A 27996-nucleotide genomic window follows, 5' to 3' on the forward strand; every position below is an offset into this window, starting at 1 on the left:
TGCAAGTAGATCAATAGGAACCGCTACAGCGGGAAGGTAAACGGCGTTTCCGTGTGCTGCTCTGCTTCGCCAGAAGTGGCTTTGTCATGCTGGCCACATAACCTGGAAGCTATACGCCGGCTCCCTCGGCCAATAATGCGAGATGAGCGCGCAGCCCCAGAGTCGGTCACGACTGGACCTAATGGTCAGGGGTCCCTTTACCCTTTACCTTTAAGCAAGAAATTTAACAAGGTATTGAACAGTTGATGGAAGCATACCCCAAAGATATTGACCTGAAACTTATTAATGAACTTTTGCACTTTCGCCTGTACATGACACAAAGCCATAGACCTACAGCAGAGCATTCTCTGTCTCATACAGACTTTTATCAAATTATATACAAGGACAAAATTCCTATGGCCTTTCCTGGAAGCAATCCTGCAGCTATTTCTTACTCTTATAGTCACTAACTGCTCAGGAGAGAGGAGTTTTTCAAGACTCAGAAGAATTAAAAATGAATTAAGGGCCACAATGTCTCAAGAGAGGTTGTCCACACTGAGCATTCTGTACATTGAAAGTGACAAACTTAGACAAACAAATTTTGATGCAGTTTTGGATTTGGCTAGGGGGGGAATGTTTTAGCCTTACTGTATTTGATGGCTGTAGTTTACTTCTCAATATGTATTTTAAAACTGACTTTTTAATGACAACATAAAGTAGATTCTAAAAGTGCCACACTGTCAGGTAATCACAGTCATATTATTTACACTTCCCAGGCAATATAATTTGTAAACTCAAGGTTTTGTTTTTTTAAGAATAACATTACAACTTCATTTTCCTAAAAATTAATGGTTATTCCACAAAAGGTTTACAAAGTTCAGTTATTGCAAAAGTTTTTCAGTGTTAATTTTATGCATTTTTAAAAATCACCCTGGTATTTAACAATAACATCTTATGTACTTTAGAGGAGAAATTGAGAATTGCAGAATTTTAAATCCCGTCATGATCCTTGGCTTCACCCAATTTTGTTTATAACACTCTTCCATTTTCTTCTAGTTGTGAGGGTGGGGGAGGGGAGGGGCCTCACAAGTGGAGTAGCCTAGCACCTCTCTTCATCTAAATCCGGCCCTGCTTCCTCCCCCCCCCCCCGTGTGTGTGTTTGAATAGAAAACTAATTGGGCAAAGAGAAAAAAATATTTAGCCAGCAAGCAGTTGCCTTCCTGTCATTTTTCTTGTGTAGGCTCTTAATTCCACTATGCTCAGATCTGGTCTTCGAGTAGTTTGGTGTGTGCTTTACTGGAGGATGGGAAAATGGACCAAAGGACAAAATGCCACTGAGTGTTGCAATGTACCTTTAGTCATTGAAAACTCTCATTTGATGAAATGGATAACTGTTCCTTTGTCACCTTTCTTCTTAACAGAGTGCCTGCTTATTTATATTTCAATGAAATATAGCAGTATCACTGTAAAAATATTTTAATCACTTTAAACAGAAAGCAAAGGGCTAAGAATTCTATCACAGTTAGCAAAGCACCTCTATTTTCTTCTTTCCTCTTTACTGTCCTCTTTACTGTTTATATTTCGCTATTAAATGAATAAGCACATGCACATCGACAGCAAACGCGCTGGATAAACTGCGGAAACTCTCCGTGCCATCCGAATGACCGAAGCGCCGGCCGGCGAAGTTGTTGCACGTGATCCAGGCTCACGGCGCGAAGGCCTGAGGACCTAGTGCTAGGAGCCCCACTCCGAGTCCGGCAGGCAGCCCTCTCCCCACCGGCCCCGTGGCGTCCCGGCGACGGCGTGGAATGTACTCCAGGGAAGGCGCTCGCTCGCTATCTAGACGCGGCTTTGTGGCTGGCGGCGGATTGTTGCTTCCGAGGGAGAGCAAGAGACATTGTCGCAGCAGGGCGACAGGTCGTGAGAGGCTCAGGACGAAACAGGCGAGGCGGGCCAGAGATGCCAGCTGGAAACCCAATCGCAGCCGAGGGGAGCTTTCTCCCTGCAGTTCATTGGTGGAGCGCGCTGTCCTTTTACGCGGAGGCAGGCTGAAGCTCGGCGCGGGAGGATGAAAGGACCTGGGCGGCTTCTCTCCGCAACGCCCCTTCTCCTACGTGAGCTTGTGGGTAAGCCGGCGGGCGCGTCACAGGTTGTTTTGCTGCTGGCTGAGGCGAGCGGAGGGAGCGCGAGAAGTTGCCTGCTGCTGCTGCATCTCTGCTGCATCTCTGGACGGACTGAGCGGCTGGCCAGAGCGAGCGACCTGCGTGCGGTGTGTGCACAAGCGCTGCTCGGAATAGCCGCCCCGCAGAAGGAGAGGGGATGGCGAGTCCCCCCGCGGCGGAGCCTCCCGACCGCCCGCGGGGCAGCCTCAACCGCAACAACAACAACAACAACCAGCCGCCGCCGCCGCTGGGCGTGCGCAAGTGCGGCTACCTGCGCAAGCACAAGCACGGCCACAGGCGCTTCTTCGTGCTCTGTGCCGCCAGCGACGGAGCCGCCGCGGACGAAGCGCCGCCTCAGCCCGCCCGGCTGGAGTACTACGAGAGCGAGAAGAAGTGGCGGAGCAAGGCGGCGGCGCCCAGGCGCTCCATCGCGCTCGACTCTTCCCTCACCATCCACAAGCGGGCCGACGCCAAGCACAAGCACCTGGTGGCTCTGTACACGCGCGACGAGTATTTCGCGCTGGCAGCCGAGAGCGAGCCGGAGCAGGAGGCCTGGTACGCGGCGCTGACGGAGCTGCTCCGCCGGAGCCAGCCCGCCGCCGGGCCCGGCTCCCCTGGGCGCGAGGAGCCGCCGCCGCCGCCCGGGGCCTGGGCTTACCGCGAGGTGTGGCAGGTGACGCTGAAGGGCCGGGGCCTCGGGCAGAGCCGCCACCTGGCCGGCGTGCACCGGCTGTGCCTAGCGGCGCGCGCGGTGGGGCTGGTGCGCCTCAACTGCCAGCGGCCCTGCGTGACGCTGCAGCTCATGACCATCCGCCGCTGCGGCCACTCGGACAGCTGCTTCTTCCTGGAGCTCGGCCGCTCGGCCTCGACTGGGCCCGGCGAGCTGTGGATGCAGGCCGACGACGCGGTGGTGGCGCAGAACATCCACGAGACCATCCTGGAGGCCATGAAGGCGCTGCGGGAGCTGGCCGAGTTCCGCCCGCGCAGCAAGAGCCAGTCGTCGTCGTCGTCGTCGTCGTCGTCGTCGTCCAATTCGTCGCCGTCGGGCGCCGGCGCCAGCGGAGCATTGACGGCTATGTGCAGCCGACCCATTTCGGTTCCCGGCCGCCGCCGCCGCCGCCCTCACCAGCCGCCCTCTCGGACGGCGCTGTCCCCCAGCCAGGCCGGGCTTCTCCGCCGGTCGCGTACGGACACTCTGGGGGCGGGCAGAAGCAGCGGGAACCGGAGCCGAACTGCGAGCGAGGGCGACGGGGGCAGAGCTGGCAGCCCCTCGGGGCCCGAGGCTGGAGAGCCCCTGCTCGGCCGCTCGCACACGCCTGGGGCAGCCTGCTGCAGGCTTGCTCGCTCCCTGGCCTTGGTGCACTCGCCCTCCTTGGTTACAAAGCCAGGCATGTTCTCCCAGCGGCGCCCTTCCAGCAGCAGCAGCAGCACCTCTGGCTCCCCTTGCGATCCTGCTAGCTTCCTGGCCTTTGAGGAGTTGGGTCCAGCTAGTAACCACAGCAACACACCTGAGACTCCTCCTGGCCTGCAGCTGGATGGCTACATTGCCATGGAGCGGGGACACCTTTTTTATTGGCCCTACATATGGGAGAGCGCTGGAGGGGGCAAGGTTCCCAGGAAGCGCACTTACTCCCTGACAACACCAGCATCTCGACACCCCATGCCAACTCTTCTCTCCTCTGCCTCCCTGGGTGAGTACATACTCATGCGGGCTACCTTACCAACAGCAGGGGCCTCTTCAAGGGGAACCTATACTCCTTATCCTGAGGACTACTGTGATGTGGACATTGGCTCTGGCGGCACCAGCAGCAGTAGCAGCAGCTCACTTCTAGGTCATAGTGGTAGTGGGGAGGAGGGCTACATGCCCATGAGGTCTGGGGCAGCAGCTGTTATGCCATTGCAAGGTGGTCCTGGTGGTTATATGTCTATGAAAAGTGTGTCAGCCCCACAGCAAATTTTGCATCCTCACTCCCACAAGTTCAGCAGTGATAACTCCCTAGATGACAGTGACTACATGCGCATGTTGGGTACTAGGTGGTCTGGGGAGAGTCCTGATGGGAGAATTACCAGTGGTGACTACACTGAAATGTCCCCTTTGCTGTTGCCTCCTGTGCATGGATCTGCCTCACCTGTGCCCTCTCCTGATGGCTTTGCAGGCCAGGGGCCAAGGGACCAGACCAGCAACTTCTATAACCCACTGTCTCATGCCTGCCAGAGACAGCCAAACTCTCTGGGTGAGAAAAAGAACAGTGAGCAGTACGTATTTATGAACTCACCTGTTGAGAGATTAACTCTCACACCCAAAGGGGAGTCCTTCCTTGCTATCTGCAACCACACAATGATGCCTTCACCCATTTACTACAGCCAAACTGAGTGCTCTCTTACTCCCTACATGAATGAGCAACCCCCTACAAATGAACCACAAAGTCCCCATAAAGAGTATGTCAACATTGGATATTCATTGGCCTATGGCAGCTCAGCTTCCTCACTTGGCTCTGGGTTGAATGATTCCCTCATCCCCAGCTATATGAACTTTGATGGGTCACAATCAGCAGCTGTGGAAACCTTGGAAGATGTGCTGATGCCAGGATCCTGCCCTAGCCCTGGGCAGCCCGACAAACATTACTTAAAGGTTGAAATGAAGACAACTTTTACAACAGCCACCCCAACCCAGCCCATTTTACAGAAGCCAGAAAATATTCATGAAAGCAGCCCTGTTACTGAATTGAAGCAACTTACACTCTCTGAGGTGCAGGCCTTCATCTTTGCCAGTCCTCCTCCTGATCCTAATCATGGAGCCAAAGTGATCCGTGCTAATCCTCAGGGACGATGGAGACACAACTCAGAGACTTTTTCCTCTACTACTACAGTGACGCCTGTTTCTCCTTCCTTTGCACACAGTCCCAAGCGACACAATTCTGCCTCTGTGGAAAATGTGTCCCTCAGGAAAAATGGCTTGTTGGAAGAGCAGACCAGCAGCACCATGTGCCGGGAGACCTCAGCTGGCTTCCAGAATGGCCTCAACCACATTGCTGTTGATGTCTTGGAAGAAGACTATCTGGCAAGTGGTGGCCAAGGCAAGCACAAAGGCAGACACCCCTGTAATGAAAGTATCAATGGTACTTATACCAGTATAGACTTCTTGACCCACAATTTGAAAGAAGCTTCTTCAGTGAAAGGTAAGCTTCCTTACTTTAACCTTTTTTTCTTTTTCTTTCTTTTCTTTTTTGGATAATGGATTGAAAGACTCATTTCACAGAGGTTTTCTTTTTATCTGTAATGAGAGCGCTGCCAGTTCAATCTTTCTTGCTACAGTAACACCTTTAGGCTGAATTTCTGTGCACACTGACCTGGGATAGGAGGACTTCTAAACAAATATGAAGATGAGTGTTCTTTTGATGGGTTTTCTTGCCATGCTGATATTTGCAAGTCAAGTTTATATTGTTTCTCTAAATGTAGCATTATTTTTCAGAAACAATTTTTGTATCTGATATGCACTGTTAGGAACTTTTGCTGCAAGTTTCAAACAAATACTCTTATCTAGATGGAGAGCCTGCAGGAAATAAACATGTTGAGAATCTGAGCATTCTCAGAGTTCACTACAGATTTCATACCCTGATGCTGAGATGCTTGGTGTGAAAGCATAGCATTCATGCAATATAGTTGTTGTTTTGTCCTAGGTGTGTATGCTACAAAAAGTTTAATTTAAAAAGGTCAGATACCCAGAACAGTACTTATAAGGGGGGGAAAGCCCCAACAATTAAAAATTAATCTGTAACAAAATTAATGTTGTATGGTTTATTTGACAATTATTATTGGTATATTTCTCCCGGATGAGTAAAGTATCAGATGAAAACAGCTAAGCACAAAATCTGTCAAGAATAAAAATTGACACTACTGAACTTTTAAAATACATTTGAAGCACATTCTTTCACTCAAACAATTCTGGGCAGTGTAGTTTGTTAAGGGTTCCCAGGAATTGTACCTTTTCAAGGAGTGAGCTGCAGAGGGGGGAAATGTGCTTCAAATATGCTTTAAGGTATAGTGTGTACACAGACTGAAATAATGTAGATTTCTACATTTCCTAAAATAGTATCATCTTCTGGAATAAAGAAGGAGGTATATTAGTAAATTCAGGTGGTTGAATTTAGTCTTGCTGCTAGGATTTAGAGAACAATGAGATGGCAATTGTAGGAAGAAGGAAACAGTAGGGGGAATGAACCTTGAGGGTTCCCCGTCTGTGGAATCCTCTCCCCAGGGGAGGCGTCTTCATTATACACCTTTAGGCACCAGGCAAAAATCTTTCCTTTCAACCAGGCCTTTGGTTGATCTGTTTGACATCCTATGCCTTTTTAAAATGTGGCTCTTTTCTGGAGGGGGTGTTATTGGGTTGTTTTTATTCTGATTATATATGTTGTGATCTTTTCTGTGAACCATACTGAGACATCTGGCTATAGGGCAGTATATAAATTCAAGAAAGAAAGGTTAGAGAATCCTGTCCCTAATTCCTCCCCTGTCCTAGTCTGGGCTGTCCTAGGAGGAAAGAACTACAAAGCAGCTTCTCAGACATCCCTCACATGCTGTATATAGCTACAAGTTTGTAGGAAAGTCTGAGGTCCTTTTTTCTTTTCTCCTGAAATCCTGCTTTCCCAAGAGGACTGAACCGACACTATGAGGGCTTCTGTTCCAGGCTGTAACCAAATGGCTAAACACTTTGAGGATAAAGCTGCTTGGCTCTGATTTAGATTTCCCTCTTCCCTCCCTGTTCCTTTCCCCCTATATGTCATGCTTTTTTAGGTTGAAAGCCTGGGGATAAGAACTATTGTTTTGATTACTGTATATGAAAGCCTTTCTGGGAGCCTTTTTTGGGTACAAATGCTTCAAACAACAACAATTTAGATATTAGATAATACCAGCTGAGATGTCCAACATGACATCAAACCAAGTATTGTGGGATAAGTTCCACTTAATGTGGCATGAAGACAATGTAAATATGGCCTGTTCCTAGTTCAGAGGTGGAAAACATCAGGTCTGAGAGCCAAATGCAGCCCTCAAGGCCTCCTGAGAGAACACTTCATGAGCCCTGCTTCATGCCTGGTTGGAATGTGACCATGAATGGTGATAATGCCTTTTCCCTGTCCGTGGCTGGAGGGTGGCCTACTGTACAAAGTTCAGAGTTGCACATCACCTTGTCTGGTTTGCACCCCTCAGAAGGTTGCCCATGAAGCAATGTGGTCCTCATGCTTGAGGAACATAAGGAAGGTTATGACATAAGAAAGGCATATTACAGTACTCCAAGCCTCTATTTTGACAGCTTAGTCATGCTGGCCACATGACCTGGAAGCTGTTCGCCAGCTCCCTTGGCCAATAAAGCGAGATGAGCACTGCAACCCCAGAGTTGTCCGCGACTGGACCTAATGGTCAGGGGTCCCTTTACCTTCACCTTTACACACCAAGAGAGTAACAGGCAAAAGTAATTCACCAAGGCCATCCTTCTGCATGTTGGTATGTGTCCTCAGAGAACTGGGTCATTCTAAACATGTAAATGAGTAGTGAAGGAGTTCTGACTGCACCTGCATCTTTATTTGGCTAGAGTTTAGTGATGCCTTTACTTTCTCTTTCTTTTCAGAATGAAGAAACCAGTATTACCACCATGAAAACTGCTTGATGGAATTTAAAACATTTTAAAATCTTAATACACTTTTTTCAGTTCCATGGTTCTCATTATATTGAAGGGGAATTATCCCATCTCATTCATTGAGTTTGCAACACTGTGCTGCTGTTTGCATAAACTATGCTTTAGAACTTTGGACCTCTTCAGTAGGCTGGTTGAGTAATTGCCATTGTTTTTTCAGCACAGTTGACTGTATTTATTTTTCAACGTGTTAGGAGGCTGTGTTTACAACTGCTACAGCAGTAAAATCTGGTTTTTTACTTTCAAACCTCTACAGCCCCCCTTTCAAACCTCTACAGCACTACCTCAGTTAAAAGTGAAACTGGATTTGTAATGCTGGTGTATTATGGCTGGCAATATCTTTTATCTCAGAGCTGAATGTTGTCATCAGCCTTAATGATCATATCAAGAATCCTGCTGCCACCTGGTTGCATCTTAGCCATTGGCTCCTCTATTTAGTTATCAGGCAAAGTCCAGGATAGGAACTGAAAAATTTAAGCCAAAACGAACTTTAAAGTTTAGGCTTCTTATCAGAATATTTATAATGGTTTTAAAATATGTAATGGAACATAGTACATTTAAACTATATTCTTTACCTTGTGACATAGTTTTATGATTGTGTCTGTTTAGTTTTTTAAGTACTTCAGGTCTTCTGTTTGTATGCTTTCATTTATCAGCTAATCGTGATACAGTATAGTTGAATTTCTTGTAACCAAAACCAGATCAACATGCTAATACCGGTAATTGAAGAGTATTTGTTGTTTTTGGACCAAATGAATATGTTCAGAACAGAATAATACATTTCATTTTAAAAAGACCTAATATTTTCCTTCTAATAGGAACAATGTTTTTCATAAAAAGAATTTGGGGAGAGGGCAAAAACAAGTTATTCTAGAAATTCTCACAAGTATATATACGCAATGAAAACCAACAATGTCATAGCTGCTCTTTTATATAAAATGGTAAAGGACCCCTGACAGTTAAGTCCAATCGCAAACGACTCTGTGGTTGCGGCGCTCATCTCGCTTTACTGGCCGAGGGAGCTGATGTTTGTCCGCATACAGTTTTTCTGGGTCATGTGGCCAGCATGACTCAGCCGCTTCTTGCAAAACCAGAGCAGTGCATGGAAATGCTGTTTAGCTTCCCGCTGAAGTGGGATATGCACTTTGAGGTACTTTCGAACATGCACTTTGAGGTGCTTTCGAACTGCTAGGTTGGCGGGAGCTGGGACAGAGCAATGGGAGCTCACCCCATCGCAGGGATTCAAACCGACGACCTTCCGATCGGCAAGCCCTAGGCTCAGTGGTTTAGACCACAGTGCCACCCACATCCCACTCTTTCATATATGTCACCTCAAAAGCTTGCACTATGATGGGTTATTTTTCACTCTCTTGTTACTTCTAATCTCTATTTGTTTAAAGAGATTATTTAAAAATGTATAATTATTTCAACTCTTGTCTGGGACAACATCATAGAAGTTTTTTTCTTGAGAATTTTTTGTACTGTTATCAGAAACAATGTATTACGTCTTTATTGAGGTAGACAAAGCATCTAGAGTCTTATTGCTCAGTTAAATGGAATAAGAGATATCTGAATGTAATCTTCAGGGCAAGGGAAGGGGAATATTATAATGCTTATGCTAGTAAACTTATTGAAGTATCATAAAATATTACTTTTAGTCATATCTGTTCTCCTAAACAATCTCCTAAATAATCAACCTTTGTTGATTATAATGTCCTCAACTGATGAGGACATTATAATGTCTATTACTATTGCTGAAACCAAAATGTTATTGCCACAATAATGAATTTAGCCAGACAATATCTAAAACAGGCATTCCCAAACTGCAGCCCTCCAGATGTTTTTGCCTACGACTCCCATGATCCCTAGCTAACAGGACCAGTGGTCAGGAATGATGGGAATTGCAGTCCAAAACATCTGGAGGGCCGAAGTTTGGGGATGCCTGATCTAAAACAAGGGAGCTTGAATATATACCAAGTTCTATACTACAGTATACATTTCACAAAAAGCTTATGCAACTATTTATGTTCCTAGTTTACAATGTAGAACCAAAACTTTGCTAAAACTTTGCAGTGTGTACTGGTTGGTTCTTTGTACACCTTGCCTGGTTTTGATTTCTAAAAGTTATAAGCAGTGTTTTCTTTTTTGATATGGAATTGTTTCTAATTATCAAGATGTTAAATTATTTCTTGCCATTGTGACAAACAATTACCTTACCTGGCTGTGTCTTCCAGTGTACACTCTGTATATAGGAGTAAATCAGTGATGCTGCTAGGGATGAGAATAACATGGAACAAGAATAGTATTTAATCTTTACTTGTTAATAGAAACATGCAATAAAATATGTTATTTATTAAAGGAATAGATTCTTTGAGGACCTGCTCTTTGTAGAGATTTTTTGTCTATAAAATTATTCTTTAAGGATTGTTAAAATTTATTTTTATAGCTTTTCTTCTAACAGAAGTAACTATTCTCTCCCTCTGTAAATAAAAGAAAAAATATCACACCATTAGGAATCAAAGCAGTCAAAATATTTTATATGCTGTAGGAAGTCCCCTGATGTCCATCTTGTTGATATGTGTAATAAAACAATACAATTCCACCATGACTTTGTCTGTGGCTCCCCCCCCATGACATTTTTATCTTATCTGCCACTTTTTGGTACCAAGTGATAAGAGTTGCCCCTTCTAGTCCCTTCCAAAATCTGTTAATCTGCATTCAGGCCACTACCAGTAAATATCCAATTAATGGTTTAAAGTGAACATTCAAGTTTTAATCTAGAAACAAATTCAACAAAGCCTTTTGTTGCCTATTGACTAGTATAAATGCCAATTGACTAGTAATTTTGTGGATCTCTGTAAAGATAGAATCTAAAAATATGGCAAATTTGTTGCATTCCCGCCACATGTGCAGGAAGGATCCTCCTTCAACACTTTGTCCCCATCTCAGTTATTAATAACACATTGTATAACTTTGAAACTAACATAATCTTATAAACATGGTGTAAGAGAGAGGGCTTGCAGAGAGCAGCCCACTCTGCTTACTTCCACCAGATGGGAGAGCAGCAGCAAGTCTGGGAGTTCAAATCAGGAACAGGAAGGGTTAAGACGGGTCCAGGGCTCTGCAGAGTCCTGGTGGCTCAGCTCCAGGTTGGTAGCAGGGAAGCAGGGGAGGAGCTAGCTTCAGCAGGGGCTGGAAAGGAGGGAGGAGAGAGAACGGCACCTCAGGAGCCTGGTTTGGGACCACGGAGGACCCATAGAGCAAGGAGGAGGGGCGTTTGGAGTCTTAAAAGGGGGGTCAGAGCCCACGAGAGGCCATTGTGGGCTTCTGCCCCATGCAGAGCAGACATGATTTGAGACATCTCACCACTGTATATAGCATGCACAATAAAACTATGAAAATCCAGAGGATATGTGGAGTGCTTACTCGGGAGTAGCCAACACCCCATCTGTGACAGCAAGCCCACAATCTCTTGATGGCTACCCCGAGGGAAGAGGGCTGCAAATGTAGCAGCCGGCATGAAGTTGGCAGCATCTAAAGCAGAAGAGAGAGATGCCGAGGGAGGATTGGCATGAGTTGCCAGCACCCTGCAACTATGGAACGGCTCAAGCACCAGGTAGGCACCCGGGCACAGGGGAAGCCAAGCTTAGTGAACCGAGCAGCTCGGAACACAGCCAAGCCAGAGGAGCGGAGGCTGGACAAGCAGAGAGGACACTCTGGACGGGCCAGCACTTTGTAGGGCGACCCTCAGCACAAGCTGGCTCTAAGACTGAGAGGCATGGTGGCGTGGAAGTGCAGGAGGCTGAGAGGCGAGTCCGGGCAGAGGGGACAGACGGAGGGGAAAGGCAGCGGCCACAAGTTCCCATACAGTCCCGGGGAGGCAGCTGCAGCACAGCACAGCCCCCTCCAGCCAGATGTGATGCAGAGGGACAAAGCCCGCGCGCGGGTACTTTCAAACGCTGACGCGGGAAAACAGAGGGAAGAGAAAGGCGGGAGATGCCTTTACAATGCACCCAGCCACTGGGTGGAACACTGCCCCCAGAGGAAGGAATGGCGAGAGCAGGCAGGCACAGACACAAGCCTGGATGCCAGATCAGGAGGGGAGGGGCCAGGCAGAGCACCAACAACTGAGCCCTCCTGTAACACCCCACAGCACGACAAAGAGATGGAAGTGAGTCTGCAGCTGCCAAGAGGCCAGACCCAGGAGACAGTCGGGCTTCTCCGCAGGGGCAGCAGCAACGATTTCCTATCGGTGGACTTGGCTAAGCAGGATCAGATTCCCATTTTCCCAAGGGAGCTGCCCATGAGCGTCTTGACCGTAGGCGACCGGGAATTGCAGGAGGGTGAGGTCACGCAACAGACCCCCTCTCGGAAGATGACAGTGAACAAGCACGCAGAAGTGCTAGCTTTGGACTTAATGGACAATGACCCTGTGGGCAGCCAGCGCCGGGGAGATCTCACCTTTGGAGATGCAGACGGCAAGGAGCACTGCAGGAAAGAAGGAGAATCCTCAGGATCGCACCACATCAGCTCCCCAGGCGGATGGAACGACGCAGAGGCGGGGATGCAGGAAGAGAAACTGAGCCAACTCACCAAAGAGGACACTTTTACCCAGAACATACAGAGGGACTTGAGGGAGAAAAAGGGGGCAGGGGAAGGGCTTGCCGAGAAAGAGGGGTTACTCTTTAGCAATGATGCCCGGTATATGCCCCAGGACTCCCTCAGAGGGAAGATTCTCAGGCAATATCATGACAACCCCACGGAGGGGCATGCAGTACATGTCTTCACGAGGCTCACACCCAGTAAGGCCAGTCTTGGGCGAAACCCCAGAGCCTTCCCAGAGCAGGGGGAGGGGGAGATTGGGGGACCACCTATTGAGGCATGGGGTGAGAGGAGGGAGACAGTACACCAACAACTGGATGGAGACGTGGCAAGGGGCAATGAGGCTTACAAGGAGGGGGCAGACCATCACAGGGGACTGGAGAAGGTCTTCCACGGAGGGGACAGGGTCTGGCTGTGGTCAGAAGGCCTTCCCATGGGGGGAAGGGGGAAGAAGCTGGCACCCAGAAGGCTGGGGCCCTTCAAGGTTCTGACACAGATCAACCCTGTCACCTTCAGGGGGGAAGCACCTACAGCGAGAAAGGTCCATCCCGTGGGTCACAGGTCTTTGCTCTCACACTTTAGGGAAAGCCCAAGGTTCCGAGGACGTGACACACATCCAACACAAGACGCTGACAGGAGGGAGGGGGAAGAAATCACACAAAAGACACTAGACAGAAGGGTGGAGGGAGAAGGCAGCCAAGAGGTTCCAGAAAGAAAGGAAGAGGAGGAGGTCTACAGTGCCACAGCGAGCCCGGGCTCCCGGTGGGGGGAGGGGGGGTTAAAATGTCTGATGGCCAGGCAGGGCACTCCTGCTTCCCAAAACGCGGAGGCAACCACGCACACCATGCAAGGGGAGGACCGCACACTGGAACTGCACGCTCCTTTCTCCCACAGACCCAAACCACCACACGTCAGTAGCACAGGGAACACAGAGGGGGAGGGCGATCCCAGGTGGGGAGCAGGGGAGACGCAGACCCAAGGAGCCCTCCGGGAATCGGAAGCAATTTTCCAGAGGGAGGAGGAGGATGACAACGGAAGGAACTACACGGACCAGCCACCCAGCACCGACGGGGAACAGGATTTTACACACACTACAGAGGAGGAAGACCTGTCAGGCTTCCAGCCCTCTTTACAGACATCAGACCAGGCAAACCAGGCCTCAGAAAGGGGGGGGGAGCCTGGAGGGGGGGTGGATGTAAGAGAGAGGGCTTGCAGAGAGCAGCCCACTCTGCTTACTTCCACCAGATGGGAGAGCAGCAGCAAGTCTGGGAGTTCAAATCAGGAACAGGAAGGGTTAAGACGGGTCCAGGGCTCTGCAGAGTCCTGGTGGCTCAGCTCCAGGTTGGTAGCAGGGAAGCAGGGGAGGAGCTAGCTTCAGCAGGGGCTGGAAAGGAGGGAGGAGAGAGAACGGCACCTCAGGAGCCTGGTTTGGGACCACGGAGGACCCATAGAGCAAGGAGGAGGGGCGTTTGGAGTCTTAAAAGGGGGGTCAGAGCCCACGAGAGGCCATTGTGGGCTTCTGCCCCATGCAGAGCAGACATGATTTGAGACATCTCACCACTGTATATAGCATGCACAATAAAACTATGAAAATCCAGAGGATATGTGGAGTGCTTACTCGGGAGTAGCCAACACCCCATCTGTGACACATGGCTATTTTCTTTCTTGCAACATCAGACTTGCAAGAGATGTTTAAAATATTTTAAAACGTTATTCAAAAGGAAGAGCAAGCAAGTAGTAGGTCCTCTGCATGGAGAAGATGTAGAAATGCCAGTAGGTGACAGAGAGACGGTGAAACTGCTTAATACCTGTGTTGTCTCTGTCTTCACCCAAAAGGAAAGCAGTGCTCAACCTGACGATAACAACAGATGATGCAAGGGAGGAACTGTAGCCCAAGATATGGGGACACCTAGCTACTTTAAATGAGTTACAGGGCCTCATGAGCTACTGCTGCTTCTTTGGCGATCACTTGTAGCCAAGTAAGATTGTCTTCCATGAACATGGTCTTACTGTGGAGGCCAATTCTGGATCCACACGTCCTTCCACAGTGGGGACATAGGTTTCCACCGTTGGTCAAGGTGAGGGTTTGCCAAACGTGACTTCCTCTTAGCACGTTTCTCCCTTTCTTCCTAAGTTCAAGCATCTTCAGAGTCCATAACACCTTTGATAAAGGCTGTTTTCCAACTAGAGTGCTCACAGGCCAGTGTTTCCCAGTTGTCAGTGTTTATAATACATCTTTTATATTTGCCTTGAGAGAGTCTTTAAACCTCTTTTGTTGACCATCAGCTTTACACTTCAATTTTTAAGTTTGGAATAGAATAGTTGCTTTGGAAGACTAATGAGGCATCTGAACAACATGACCAGTCCAACAAAGTTGATGTTGAAGAATCATTGCTTTAACACTGCATTAGTTCACCTGTCTTCCCAAGTGATGTGTAACATTTTTAGGAGACACCTTTGATGGAATCTTTCAAGGTGTTGGAGATGGCATTCATAAGTGGTGCATGTTTCACAAGCATACAATAAGCTTGGTGGTACAATAGCTTTGTAAACGAGCATTTTGATTTCCCTGCAAATGTCCCAATCCTCAAATACTCTGCACTTCAATTGGGAGAAAGCTGCACTCGCAGAGCTCAGGTGTTCTGGATTTTGGCATCAATGTGGAAAGATAACTGCCCAGGTAGGAAAAGTGATACAGTATACACTTTCCAACATTACACCATTGAGTTGGATTTGTGGTGCTGCAGAGGAGTTGTTTTGTGCTTGTTGGTGCACTTTGGTTTTGTGGATGTTGAGCAATAAGCCAATCTTTTCCTAAACTTCTGCAAAGGTAATTAGGATGGTTTGGAGGTCATACTCTGAGTATGCACACACTACGTTATCATCAGCATATTAAAGCTCTGTGGTGGAAGTTATGGAAGTATGCTTTCAACCTACTCAAAGAGCTTTCCATCCGTAGGGGAGTTTTCCTTCAACCAAGTGTAGGATCATGGCAATGAAAATAATAGAGGTGGTGCAATAACACAACCCTGGTTAACACTTGATGCCACTGTAAATGGTCATATTATCATGGAGGAGCTGGGCAGCCAATTTTCAGGACAATCCACAAGATTAACAGTGGTCAAAGGCCTTAGGTAAATAAACAACATATACAGTCATACCTCGGGTTGAGTACGCTTCAGGTTCCGTACTTTCAGGTTAAGTTACTCCCTGGACCCGGAAGTGTTTACTTCTGGGTTCCGCCGCGCGCACATGAGCAGAAGTGCTTTGCACATGCGCGCTATCGCTGCTCAGGTTAAGTACTTTTCAGGGTGCAAATGGCACCCCGGAACCAATTAAGTACTTAACCCGAGGTACCACTGTACAGGGGAAGGTTTTTTTCTTAGTGGCACACTTTCTATCTCTTTACTAGATCTGAAAGGCCTTCCTTTTCTTGTCAATGTGTTCACTCTCACTGTCATTCTTATGAAACCAGTCCTTGGTTTGGTACCCAACAGGCTGCAATAATGGACGTTATCAAGGAACTCCGAAAGCAGATGGTCCTTAAAGTCGTTTGGAAGCAATCCCGCTTAATAGGATCTTGAAGGGCTTGAGTGTTCATTTTGCACCTTGGTTTCCTTCCTTGAAGCCTGTGTTGAGGTATAATCTTGATAGCCATCATTGATCTGTCCTGCAGTTGTCGGCACTCGTCATAGATGAGCACATCATGGCAATCTTCAGCTTGGACAATTACATAGTCAAAGAAGTGCCAGTGGTTCGAGCGAGGGTGCTTCCATGATGTTTTAAATTTATGTATTTTGTCAAAGGAGTGTGTTGGTAATAACAAGGCTGTGCGCTGCACATATAGTCAAAAGTAAGATTCCCTATTGGTTGCCGTTGCCAATTCCTTCTTTCCCTATTTTCCCAGGTCACAGATTGAAATCTTGCCCAACTCTTGCATTAAAATCACCCAGGAGGATTTTTAAAATCCTCCTTAGGCGTCTCTGATAGGATGGTATCCAGCTGAGAATAAAAAATTTCTTTCATGTCTTTATCGGCATCCAGTGTTGGTGCATAAGCACTTAGAATAGCCTGTTGGTTTTTAGCAAGTTTTATAGGAAGTTGCTCATTAATGCGGGTTCCGGGACTTCTGACAGAGCTTCACAAGATCATTTCTGATAGCAAAGCATACTCCATGTATTCAAGGTTCTTGTTCGGGTAGATCTTTCCAGAAGAATGTGTAGCCTCCTTTTTCTTCCTTCAGTTGTCCCTCTCCTGCTCTTTGAGTTTCTTGAAGCGCTGCAATATCAGTGTTAAAATGTCACAACTCTCTTTTCGGGGTGAACAGAGTGGACCCTAAATAGAACTGCTTAGTCATGAAGCTACTCAACTGCCTCATTCCTTGAGTAGAACGACTGAGCCTGTTTCCACCACTGATATGCCTGTTAGCCTTAAAAATATTTATATTCTTGACTGTTAGCCATATCCCAAAATATTTCACCTTTTTCTCAATCATCAATTGTGTTGCTAGTTGTAGCTCATTTTTATTTTGTTCTGTCATATTTTTCACCAGTACTTCCGTTTTATTTTTATTTACCGTAACTTGAATCCCACCACCTGTCTGAACTCAGTTACAGTGGTACCTCGGGTTAAGAACTTAATTCGTTCTGGAGGTCCGTTCTTAACATGAAACTGTTCTTAACCTGAGGTACCACTTTAGCTAATGGGGCCTCCTGCTGCCACGGCTTCTGTTCTCATCCTGAAGCAAAGTTCTTAACCCAAAGTACTATTTCTGGGTTAGCGGAGTCCTAAAGCGTCTGTAACCTGAAGTGTCTGTAACCCCGAGGTACCACTGTATTTTGTCTAACACCCTTGGTATACTCACCAACAGGTTTCCTATTGTTATTAGAAGTTCATCTGCAAATGATCTCAGTTTATCCTCTTTGTTATACCTTTCATTTCTTCATCAGATCTTTTGTTCCTTGCCAGGGTCTCTAATACTAAAATAAACAATAACGGTGACAGGGGGCAATCTTGACCTATCTTGTCCCTTTTGTAATTTTACATTATCCTGTACCTCATTACACCAGTACATTGTAAAAAGACACAATTTCTAAATTTTCTTCACATGGCCTGCCCATTCTAGTTCTCACCATATACCGTATATATAAGCTTAACCAGGCATACTCTGTCCCACATTATAGATATTCATTCTCTCATAGATGGTGTTCTCATCCCACCCACTACCAACCTCCATGCTGTAGTTTTTAGAAATTAGGAGCAGTTAAGAAGTGTTGCATTAATTCCCTGTCCTCTCTTCTTTAACATATCTGAGTACAGTAGTACTTCTAGTTACAAACTTAATTCATTCCGGAGGTCCGTTCCGGAGAGAGGAGAAGCACTTTGTAAAAATGTTTTATTGCCACCTATCCTTCAAAGACCCCCCCCCAAGCACCACCACCATAGAAATACAGGGGCTTTTGAAAGCAATTGATTACGGGGTGTGTGTGTGTTAGCATAGCATTACCTTTAAGGAAGATCCTCCCCATCTTCCAGGCTGATTTCCAATATTTGATCCTCGTTGAAATCAATTCCCTGTCCATGAGAAAAGAGAAACAGGAACGTCAGAATGTGAAGAATGGATCAGACCCATTCATGTTTTTGTGTTGATCAGGAAAGCGCAGATGAGGTAGGTTGGGAAACAAACTGAAAATCTCTGTCCTCCATTTCCTTAGAGACCATATTCATCCATCCATCCATTTAGAGCATTTGTACCCCTCTCTTAAGCCAAAAAGGCTCCAAGAGAGCCATCCATGAAATCAAATGCAAGAAAGTCCCTAATGGCAGACTTCTATTGTAATAAACAATCTGACCAACAGAAAACAACACACAAGGAAAGGGGGCAAGGAGGGCAGAGGAAAGGACAACTCACAAGCTCAGGCCCCAGTGTCTAGAATGCTATTATTTGTATCCTGCTTTGCAGACTTTTGACAGGTCAGGGAGCCTTCCTACAGTGAGAGCAGCAGCAGCGGGTCAGGTGAGGGGAATCAGGAAGTCAGTGATGCTGGAGAGCCTTTGCAACAGGTGGAGGGGAACAGGCAGCCCCTTCCGGCGCCCAAATTAAGGGGCGCCACTAAATGTAAGGTCAGGAGGAGGTGTTTCGGAGCCCAAACACTTATGCTGGGACGCAGCCGAAAACGTCCACTCCCGGATTCTGCAAGTGACTGAGAGGCCATGTTTTCTGTTATCTCTGCACTGTAAATACTATGCACAATAAAGCTCTTAAAGACAGAACAGACTTGGGCGTCTTTATCAAGAGTAGCCGCAACAGCACCACTACATCTCCTAAAGCATCTGATATTGATTAAAAACCTGTCCTTGGGTTTGGAAAGTCCAAAGACAAGACACCCAATGGAAGGGATGTGGAGGAACAAGGCAGAGGAAGAGCCCCTTTCACAAGGCCCAAGGAGAGGCCTGAGATGTCCCCAGGCAAGTCCTGTCCTGCTGGGGCCAAGCTGCCCTTCCCCACCCACAGCTCTTCTTGGACAGAGACGCAGCAACTGACCCTGTAGGCCTTCATGCCCACCTTCAGGGGGGCTGTGGGGCTCAAGCCCCTCTCAGATTCCCCTGGGGGGGCAGTGCCTGCAGGCAGTGCCTGGCAAATGCTTCCCACCTGCTGAATTTCTGCCTGCCAGAATAATTGTAAATGTGGAAACCAATCCAAAATGTAAGGAAGGAAGGAAGGAAGGAAGGAAGGAAGGAAGGAAGGAAGGAAGGAAGGAAGGAAGAACAATAAATTCTGCTTCTCTTCCTCATGGAGCTTTGCCTCCAACATCTAACGGGGTTCGCCTAACCCCTCATCCCCCTGAGAGGTCCACTATAGGAAGGTTCTGGTGCTTGAATGCCCAGGGAATGACAGGGGGTGGTGATGATTTCTTCTTCAATTTGTATGCCACCCTTCATGCCAGCCATTTCAGGGACAGAACCCTCAAGGGAAGAAGGCCTCCTTTGCAGCCTCCCCGTGATCCATTCTAGAGGTGGAAAGGAGCCCAGAGACCTCTGAGACCCCCAGCGAGAGGCCGAGGGAGACATAGCTTTGCATGCAGAGGCTGCTGCTCCAGGAAAGGTCTGGCTGCTTCTCTGCCCACCTCCGAAGAGCCTGCTGGTTGATGAGCACTATTGGCTAGCCTGGAGCGTCAATCAGCCAGCTAGGGAGGTGCCTAGCCAGGGAGGCTGGATGAGGGGAAACCTTTTACATTTTATTTCTATTGACTTCAATAACGTGACCAAAGGCATCCCAAAGGGAGCAGGGGACTCTGTGCGCCCGAAAGGGAACCAATCCATCTTTGGAAGGCCAGGTGGCCACCAGGTGGCTTTGCTCCTGGATGAGGCCCTTCTGTCCTGTCCTGAGGGTCAGGGAGCCTCTATCCAGCCAGGCCTTGGGCAACCCCTGATTCCCAAGGAGGACCTCCAGGCTCCCTGGCCCTTCTGGCCTTCTTCTGGGAGAGGCTGGTTCTCCATCCTCGGCCACCTGGGCCTTGGGACACCCAGGACTTGGCAAAGCCTCCCTCCATCTCTGCACAGCTCCTTCCTGTGGCATAGACTCTCCAAGTGTCCCTCTTTTCCAGGGGCTGTCCAGGATTTACAGAAGCCACCTTGGTTCCTGATTTGACCCCAGAATGTCCCACTTTTACTTAGGATGTCCCTATCTTCAGAGAAATGTTGGAGGGTATGGAATTATATGACCCCCTGAGCCAAGGAGAGCAGTAGCTATACAGCCTTTAGAAGCAATCTGAAGGGAGCCCTGTATAGGGAAGTTGTTTAGTGCTTAATGTTTTATTATGTTTTTATATACAGCGGTATCTCACAAGACGAAATTAATTCGTTCCGCGAGTCATGTTGTATTGCGAAAACATCGTCTTACGAGGCACCACTGTATTCCCACTGTGGCTTTAGAAAAAAAATTCATCTTGCAAAGCACGGCCATATAAAACTTTGTTTTGCGAGATGCCTTGTGCAACGCAAAACGCTGTCGTCTTACGAATTTTTCGTTGCACGAGGCATTCATCTTGTGAGGTACCACTGTATCTTTAAAGCAGCCCAGAGTGGCCTGGGACAACCCAGTCAGATGGGCGGAGTACTGTATAAATAGAACAGTAGTAATAAGAACAGTAGTAGTAGTAGTAGTAGTAGTAATAGGACGTCTGTATTTCCAACAGAGAAATGTTGGAGGGTATGCAATCAGCCGAGAGGGAAATACGGAAATACACAAGGGAGTGTTTGTGTGTGAGGAGGAGGAGGCATTAAGACATATTTGGGCCCTTCCTTGGAGCACTGGCCCAACTTGGTGGTGTGCAAATGTGGAGCCCTATGTTAGAGGGCAAACCTGCTCCTTTTCCCTCTAACATAGAGTCTTTAAGTGGGTTCCCTATGGGTAGGAGAAAATAACAGAGGCCAACCAGAGAATATTGAGAAGCAAAGCAGCTAGTAAGCCTGATATTTATTCAACTGTTGCAACTCACCACATGCAGGAGGCAGGAGGAACCCAGTACAATGGTGTGCAAGCCTTATACAGTATAGACTTTTGAAATTGCCCACCCTGTAGCTCAAAACTACCCCCAAAAAACAGCATACTGTGCTGCTCACAGTACCCTTGACCATCATTCAAGGCACCCCAGGGTGCCACGGCACACCAGTTAAAAACCACTGCCCACCCCAAAAGCATCATACATACATCAAAGGAAGAGGCAGTCTCTCTCCTGGCTTGTCTCTTGTCATGATACCTGACAATGCTTGCTGGTTGCCCTTTCCGGGCCACTCTGGGCCATTCCCAAATACCTCAGTTTTTGAATCTATTGTCACAGATCTATCCCTATTTATGTGAGATGTGTATAGGTTTTGAAGCATTTTTTAAGTGAAAAGAACTATTGGGAAATGTTTTTCCTTCCACTGCAGAGTAAATATGTGGGGTCATTAAGACAGTTGAGATGGCTTCGGGATTGCTCTGTGAACTGAAATAAAGTGTCTCTTTTTTTCAGGGAATATTTTATAACAGGCATCCCCAAACTGCAGCCCTCCAGATGTTTTGGCCTACAACTCCCAGTGGTCGGGGAAGTTGGGAATTGTAGTCCAAAACATCTGGAGGGCCAAAGTTTGGGGATGCCTGTTTTATAACTTTTGAATGGTGTTGGATTGGTTTTTCACTAGGGTGTGTGTCTGCTGTGTATGCACCTTAACATTTGTGTACCACTCATGCCATCTTCTGTTGCCCAGCGCCTGCAAGCCCCCTACTGTGACATAGAATGCTTGCAGTTTTTTTCATAAACCCCACCAGCAACTGCTCATCAGGAGCAGAAGTGAGCAGCTTCTGTGAGTGAAGTGAAGGGCTGTTTCTCAGAAGAGGAAGTCCTGAGCGAGACTAGGGTTCAAATACCTCCTTACTCAGCTATGCAGCTCACTGGGTGACCTGGGCCAGGTTGTGGGGATTAAATGAGAAGGAGAGAACTATGTATGGCAACTTGAGCTCGTTGGAGGAAAATATGGGATATCAATTCAGAAGGTGGTGGGCTCTCCTTCCTTGGAGGTTTGCTTTAAACCAAGGTTGGGTGGCCATTTGCATTCTTTAATTGGATTTCTGTTTTGCAGGAGATTGGACTAGATGCCTCATTCACCTTGAAGACGAGGATGAGGTGGCCAAGGTGAGGGCAAAGCAGGTGGACTTCTGCAGTAGGAGGGAGGGATTGTTCTCAGGAGCTTCCAAGACTATGTCCTGCAATTTGTAACCCTCTTCTCTTATTGTGTTGCAGGCCGCAAGGAGGGCTCTTTCCCATCTAGCCCCACAAGTCAGGTGGTGGGCACATCCCAACAAATTTAGCCTCCACTTTGCTCTCCACCAGGCTGCCAAGCATCTGGTAAGGTCCCTCTGCTTCGTTGGCAGCTTTGCCCAGGGATGTCTTTGTGGGTGGCAGGCTCTTCTGCCACGCTCTCAAGCCTCTCTGATGCCACTTCTCCTTTTGTCTTTGCCGGCAGAGCAAGACCTTCAGCAAGGTCCTTCAGAGTGCTGCCTTGACATGTACGAAGCCGTCTGCCAACAGGCTGCCAGCAGTCTCCAGGGTGGCAGCTCTGCTTCTGGGTATGTCTGCTTCTGGGTATTCCCTGGTAGGGATGGACAGAAACATCTTGGTAATAATGGCAGTGCCCAGGCCACCTGCTAGGAAGGGCTCCATCTGCGCCCAAATCTTGCTTTGAGTGCTCCGCAAGGGTGGAGTCCTCTAGACGCATCAGAGCATACCTGTCCTCCTGCCGAGCTGCCTCTGTCTCCGCTTGCTTTGCACCCCTTTTCTTTCATTTTTTACAAACAATTTTTATTAAATTTTCCAATTACAAACCAATTATATGGACTTCCTGTTCCGTCCGCCGACCGGGAAGGAGCGTGGGGCGAGCTCTTCGGAGAAACCCCAAACTTTGTTAAGGAAAAAAAAGGTGTTGCTAGGACTAAGCAAACCTCGTAACTCAGGGATAAAATCCCTGGGGTCCAAGGATCTGTCAGCGCTCAAACGACTCTCCGGCTCGGAGACCAGGCTCGGGAAGAGAGACTGGAGGGAGCGGGATTGAAGTCGAGAACGCCAAGATCCACTCTGCTTTTCAAAGCACAGCCTCTGAGCTTCTACGGAAGAGTGGACAAGCATCCCAAAACCGAAAGCCACCCGGGGTCGTAGGAATAAAGAAGGAAACAATAAACAGATAAAAGAGAAGTCAACGAACGCCGGGACGGAATTAAAGGTACGACCTTAAGGGAACCTACCAGAAACCGCCAGGCAAAATGGCGCAGGACGCGGAGTTATGTGAGTGAATGTGAATGTGTGAGACTAATCTGCTGATAAATTTCACCAGCGGCAACAGCGGCTGGAGTGTAAAATACGCTTCGTTGGTGAAGAGAGGGGGGATTTAAAGTCTAGCATACTCAACTGAGAAGCTAGCAACAGGTACAGACTCTTTGAAATTTATCAATATAACCAGAGCTCACTTAACTGGGCTTTTTATAATTGGGAGACTGCTACTGTTACTGGTGCGGGGAGAGAAACTATTGTAACTAAGAGACGACATCAATCACGAGGTATCCATTTAAGACTGCCAAGGGAAGTGAAAGTAACTGCCAAGAGGACATTGACTTGGGACTGTTGCAAAGAAGATAAGCTTTAGTAGCAACTTAACAACATAAGAACGCTACTGGGAGAGGGACAGGAGCGGATCCGCAGCTTGAAACCCCTGACTTGAGACTGTAACAAGGGAGACAAGATACAGTAACAACTTAAAACTGCTACTAGGGACCATATAAGACCGGATCTGCTGCTTTAAACTATCAACCAGAATCCACTGCAGGGGAACTGTTGCGGTAGGAGCAGAACTGTTGCTTCTAACTTTTGACTGCAGACTGCCTCAAGAGGAGAAGATACAACAACAACCTAAGATTGTCATTGGGGGAAGTTAAGAGAAGTATAACAATAGAACTGCTGCCCAGAACTGCTGGTTGATGAAGTCAAGGGGAAGAGAAATAGACAATTTTGGAGAAGAATTTTGACCAGATATTTTGTTAAATAGCTTTACCATCTTGGGGGGAATTATACCAGTGTTTTGTACATGAGGCCAACCAGTGGCAGAAGAAGGGTATTACATATATACAGTGGTACCTGTCATGGTCCGGTTGGCGGGCGTCAGGACCAGAGGCAAGATGGTGGTGAAGAAGCAGGGTCGAGGAGCAAGGCAGAGGCGAAGGTCCACGGGGCACGAAGCAAGGCGAAGGCGAAGCAAGGGTCCAAGGAGCAAGGAGCAAGGCGGAGGATCCAGGAACAAGAAGCAAGGCGGCAGCAAGGCAAGGGTCCAAGGAGCAGGAGGCCAGATGCAACCAGGCACAGATAGCGTTGCTGTGGCAAAGAGCTGAAGGGAAATGCTGGGCTTTTATCCCTCCCAGCTCCTGCCACCAGGTGCAGTGAGATCTCAAGTGGCCTCACCTGGGTGACTACTCCTTGCCTCTCCAACACAAGCTGAGGACTTCACCTGTGTGGCCGCGCCTTGCTTCTCCAGCACAAGCTGAGGCATGCCCCAGTTCTGCAAAGCACTACAGGCCCCAGAGCCTGACTCCTGCCCATACTCCTGACAGTACCTCTACTTACGAATTTAATGTGTTCCGAACACACATTTGTAAGTCGAAAAAAATTGTAAGTCGAATCCCATTGGGAGAAAAAATTCGTAAGTAGAAGCAACCCTATCTAAAAATTCGTAAGTAGAAAAAAATCCTATCTAAACCGCATCCAAGATGGCGGACGGAGCTCCATTTGTAAGTAGAAAAATTGGTAAGTAGAGTTATTTGTAAGTAGAGGTACCACTGTATATATATTTTACCAGGCAGGATATTCCAACAAACAGAGTCCCAAATAGAGCCAAAACTTAAAAATGACACACAATAAAGGTTCAAAGGTGGTAGGATTGAGCGAAAGAAGAGCTTCAAGATCTGAGGCAGAAGGGGAAGGTGTATCCTTCCAGTAGAGACCAACTTAGTTTTTCATAGGTATGAGCACACTTCCTCAGATAAACCTTGTTGTTGTTTGTTGTTGTTGTTTAGTCCGACTCTTCGTGACCCCAGTGCACACCAGGCACTCGGCATAGCTCATAGCTTCTCTGAGTTATTCAAGCCCCTTCGCCACACAAGGCAGTTATCCATGAAAATCACTAAATTAAAAATCCCCAAATGCTATAACCAAATGCTATCACAGGGGAGTTACGAAGGCATACAAAGCTTCAGCAGGAGCTCCATACTTATCGTTTCCTGCTTTGCCCAGGGCAGCTCCCACCCTTTGCTTAATGGTACAGCTGACAGTTAAGGAACCATAACACTCTTTGTTGTTATTCCTCAGTGGATCAGCAAACAAATGAGGGAAATGTGTAAAGAAAGCAATGCATTATTTTTTAAAGATAGCTCTTCTTTTAAAAAAAAAACCCAAAATGTTCATTTTAAGATGATTGCTTCCCACCTGTTATCCAAGGAAATCAGGGCAGTGCCAGTGAACATGGTTTTTCTCCCTGCCTCTTTTATCCTCACAACAATTCTGTAAGGTAGGTTAGGCTAAGATATAGTGACTGCTCCCAGCTAATCCAGTGAGCTTCGTAGCTGAAGGGCAATTTTCCTAGTTCAGCATGCTAAATACTACACAAAGGGTGCTCCCCTGCAGACCATTTTGACAGCTGGCAGGGCCACATACCTGTCAATCAACTGACTCCAGGCTTTCATTTATTCTTTTTCAGACAAGCTTGAACTCAATGAGGGGAAACCTGGAACACAGGTTTGCTCTCAGCAACAATCAGCAAACCCCTGATTTTGGCAGGGATCAGCTGCACTCGGGATTTTTCAGTTGGAAGCTCCCTAGTGCAGTTGATACCAGAAGGAATTATTGTTAGCGCTGATCAGCAGAACCAGAGGTCAGATGCTCATCCAGAACCAACAGAGGTGTCCCACCAATAAGACTGTCCTACTTCACAGGGTCGGCGTTTCCACAGGAACCTTCCACATGGGAAGAGATAAAGAGATGCCAGCTCCACAAGCCAGTCTCTGGAAGAAGGTCGCGGAGGAAGAGATGAACGCACTGCATCAAAACAAGACCCGGACACTGAGCTGCCTCCCGGCAATAAGGCCATTGGCAGTAAATAGGTGTTCAAGGTTAAGAAGGGGTCAGGAGGAGACGTTCAGCGCTCAAAATGAGACTTGAAGCACAGGGATTTTCACGACGTTTTGGTGAAGACTACAATGAGGTTTTTGCACCATCCGTGAGGTACAGCAGCGTAAGAATGCTTTTGAGCATTGCAGCCTCCAAGCAAATGGGGGTGAAACACATTGATATTGCCACTGCTTTCCTTCACAGGCAAATTAATGAGGAAATGTATATGAAACAGCCCAAAGATTTTGTAAAAGCAGAAGAGGCACATTTAGGAAGCTGCAAAAGGGACTATGGACTTAAGCAAGCTGCTAGAGCCTGGAACCAAAAATTGCATAAAATGCAGATGCTACTTGGGTGCAAGCAAGGCAATGCTGACAAGTGCTTGTACAGTAAGTCAAATAATGGACAATTCTCATATGTTCTAGTATTTGTTGATGACATAATAATAATAATAATAATAATAATAATAATAATAATAATAATTTATTATTTATACCCCACCCATTTCCAACAGAAAAATAAAACACAATAATCGATGACCTGACAGCAAGTGAAACTGACTATGCACAGATAGTAAAACACCTTAGCAAAGAGATTGAAGTCAAGGAACTAGATGTCCAGTACTACCTCGGGATTCAAGTGGATTCTTCTCAACCAAAGACAAAAGATGAACTGATTGAATGCATGCAGATGCAAGATGCAAACCTGGTTGCGATCCCCACAGCATTTGCTAAGTCAGGTCTACATGTGGTAACTAAATACATGTGGTAACTAAATACAGACGTCTTGAAGAATCAGCAGGATTTGAAGCCGTTACCAGACAACAGTGAATACAGGTCGGTGATTGGTAAACTTTTGTATTTAGTTACCACATGTAGACCTGACTTAGCAAATGCTGTGGGGATTCTTAGTAGAAAGGTGAAGTCTCCCACTGAGCATGATTGGGCAGGTGTAAAAAGGGTGGTGTAGTATTTGAAGAGTACCATGAATTGTAAATTAAGGTTACCAGCTGTCAGAAACCCTAAGCTGGTTGGGTATACCGATACGGATTGGGTTGGGGACAATGCCCAACACAGGTGGATTTATTTTTGTTTGGAGATGGAGATGGACCTGTCGCATGGGGTAGATAAAAACAGAGCTGTGTAGCATTGTCTTCCACAGAATCAGAATACATTGCAGCGACAGAAGCGTGCAGAGGGGTTGCCTGGCTCGATCAACTCATCAAGGACTTTGGAATGGTGAGAAAGGAACCTGACAGCTTACTAGAGGACAATCAGAGTTGCCTGAAGCTGGCACAGAGTGAGAAGTTCCACATAAGGACAAAACATATTGGCGTAAAGTACCATTATATACGTGATGGACTTTTGGGACTGTCTTACTGCAGCACCAAAGAGATGGCTGCTGACATCCTGATGAAACCCCTGCAAAGAGAGAATTTCCAGAACCTATGTGTCAAGCTGGGACTCTGGGTGGTTGAATAAAGTTATTTACATTTTGTGCATGTTGTATTGCCTGAGATGTGGGATGTGAAACACAGAGCAGTCAAGTACAACATCCCTAGAGTGGACATAAAAAAGAGATGTCTAGACCAGCCAGTCAGAACTTCCTGTTTCCTCCTAGGCTGGGACAGACTTCCTCTGCATGTGACCAGAGGTGAGGTGGACATGGCCTCATCTCTCTCTCTCTCTCTCTCTCTCTCTCTCTCTGCTTAGCCTAAGATGCTCTCTTGGCAGCCAAGAGAGGACAAAGGAGCTGTCTCATGGGATAGTTTCCAGGTATATTACTTTTCTAACTTAAGCCTGCCTTCTGGAATCCATCTGTGAACAGAATGAGTGAATGAGTAAACTCTTTTTATACTTTTATAGAA

At 47.1% G+C, this 27996-nt stretch overlaps 1 protein-coding gene across 9 annotated transcripts; it reads left to right on the forward strand.

Moving 5' to 3' along the window:
- The first annotated feature begins 38 nt into the window (after window positions 1-38).
- On the forward strand, window positions 39-27996 carry IRS2 (insulin receptor substrate 2). 9 transcript variants are annotated; one of them, XR_015948821.1, is made up of 6 exons: window positions 39-5320; window positions 22063-22115; window positions 22224-22549; window positions 25955-26243; window positions 26334-26518; window positions 26644-27996. XR_015948821.1 is itself a non-coding variant. In XM_088665519.1 (5 exons), exons 1-5 carry the CDS (start codon window positions 2299-2301, stop codon window positions 26050-26052), a joined length of 3381 nt encoding a protein of 1126 aa, XP_088521645.1. In that variant the 5' UTR covers window positions 39-2298; the 3' UTR covers window positions 26053-26183. The 9 variants fall into 9 exon arrangements, 6 of the variants coding, with proteins under 6 accessions (XP_088521645.1, XP_060128345.2, XP_088521644.1 ...); XR_015948819.1 differs by having other exon boundaries at window positions 25955-26518; XR_015948820.1 differs by having other exon boundaries at window positions 26334-27996.

The sequence above is a fragment of the Zootoca vivipara genome, chromosome 3 (genome assembly GCF_965207765.1).
Source record: "Zootoca vivipara chromosome 3, rZooViv2.hap1.1, whole genome shotgun sequence".
NCBI classification, from domain to species: Eukaryota; Metazoa; Chordata; class Lepidosauria; order Squamata; family Lacertidae; genus Zootoca; species Zootoca vivipara.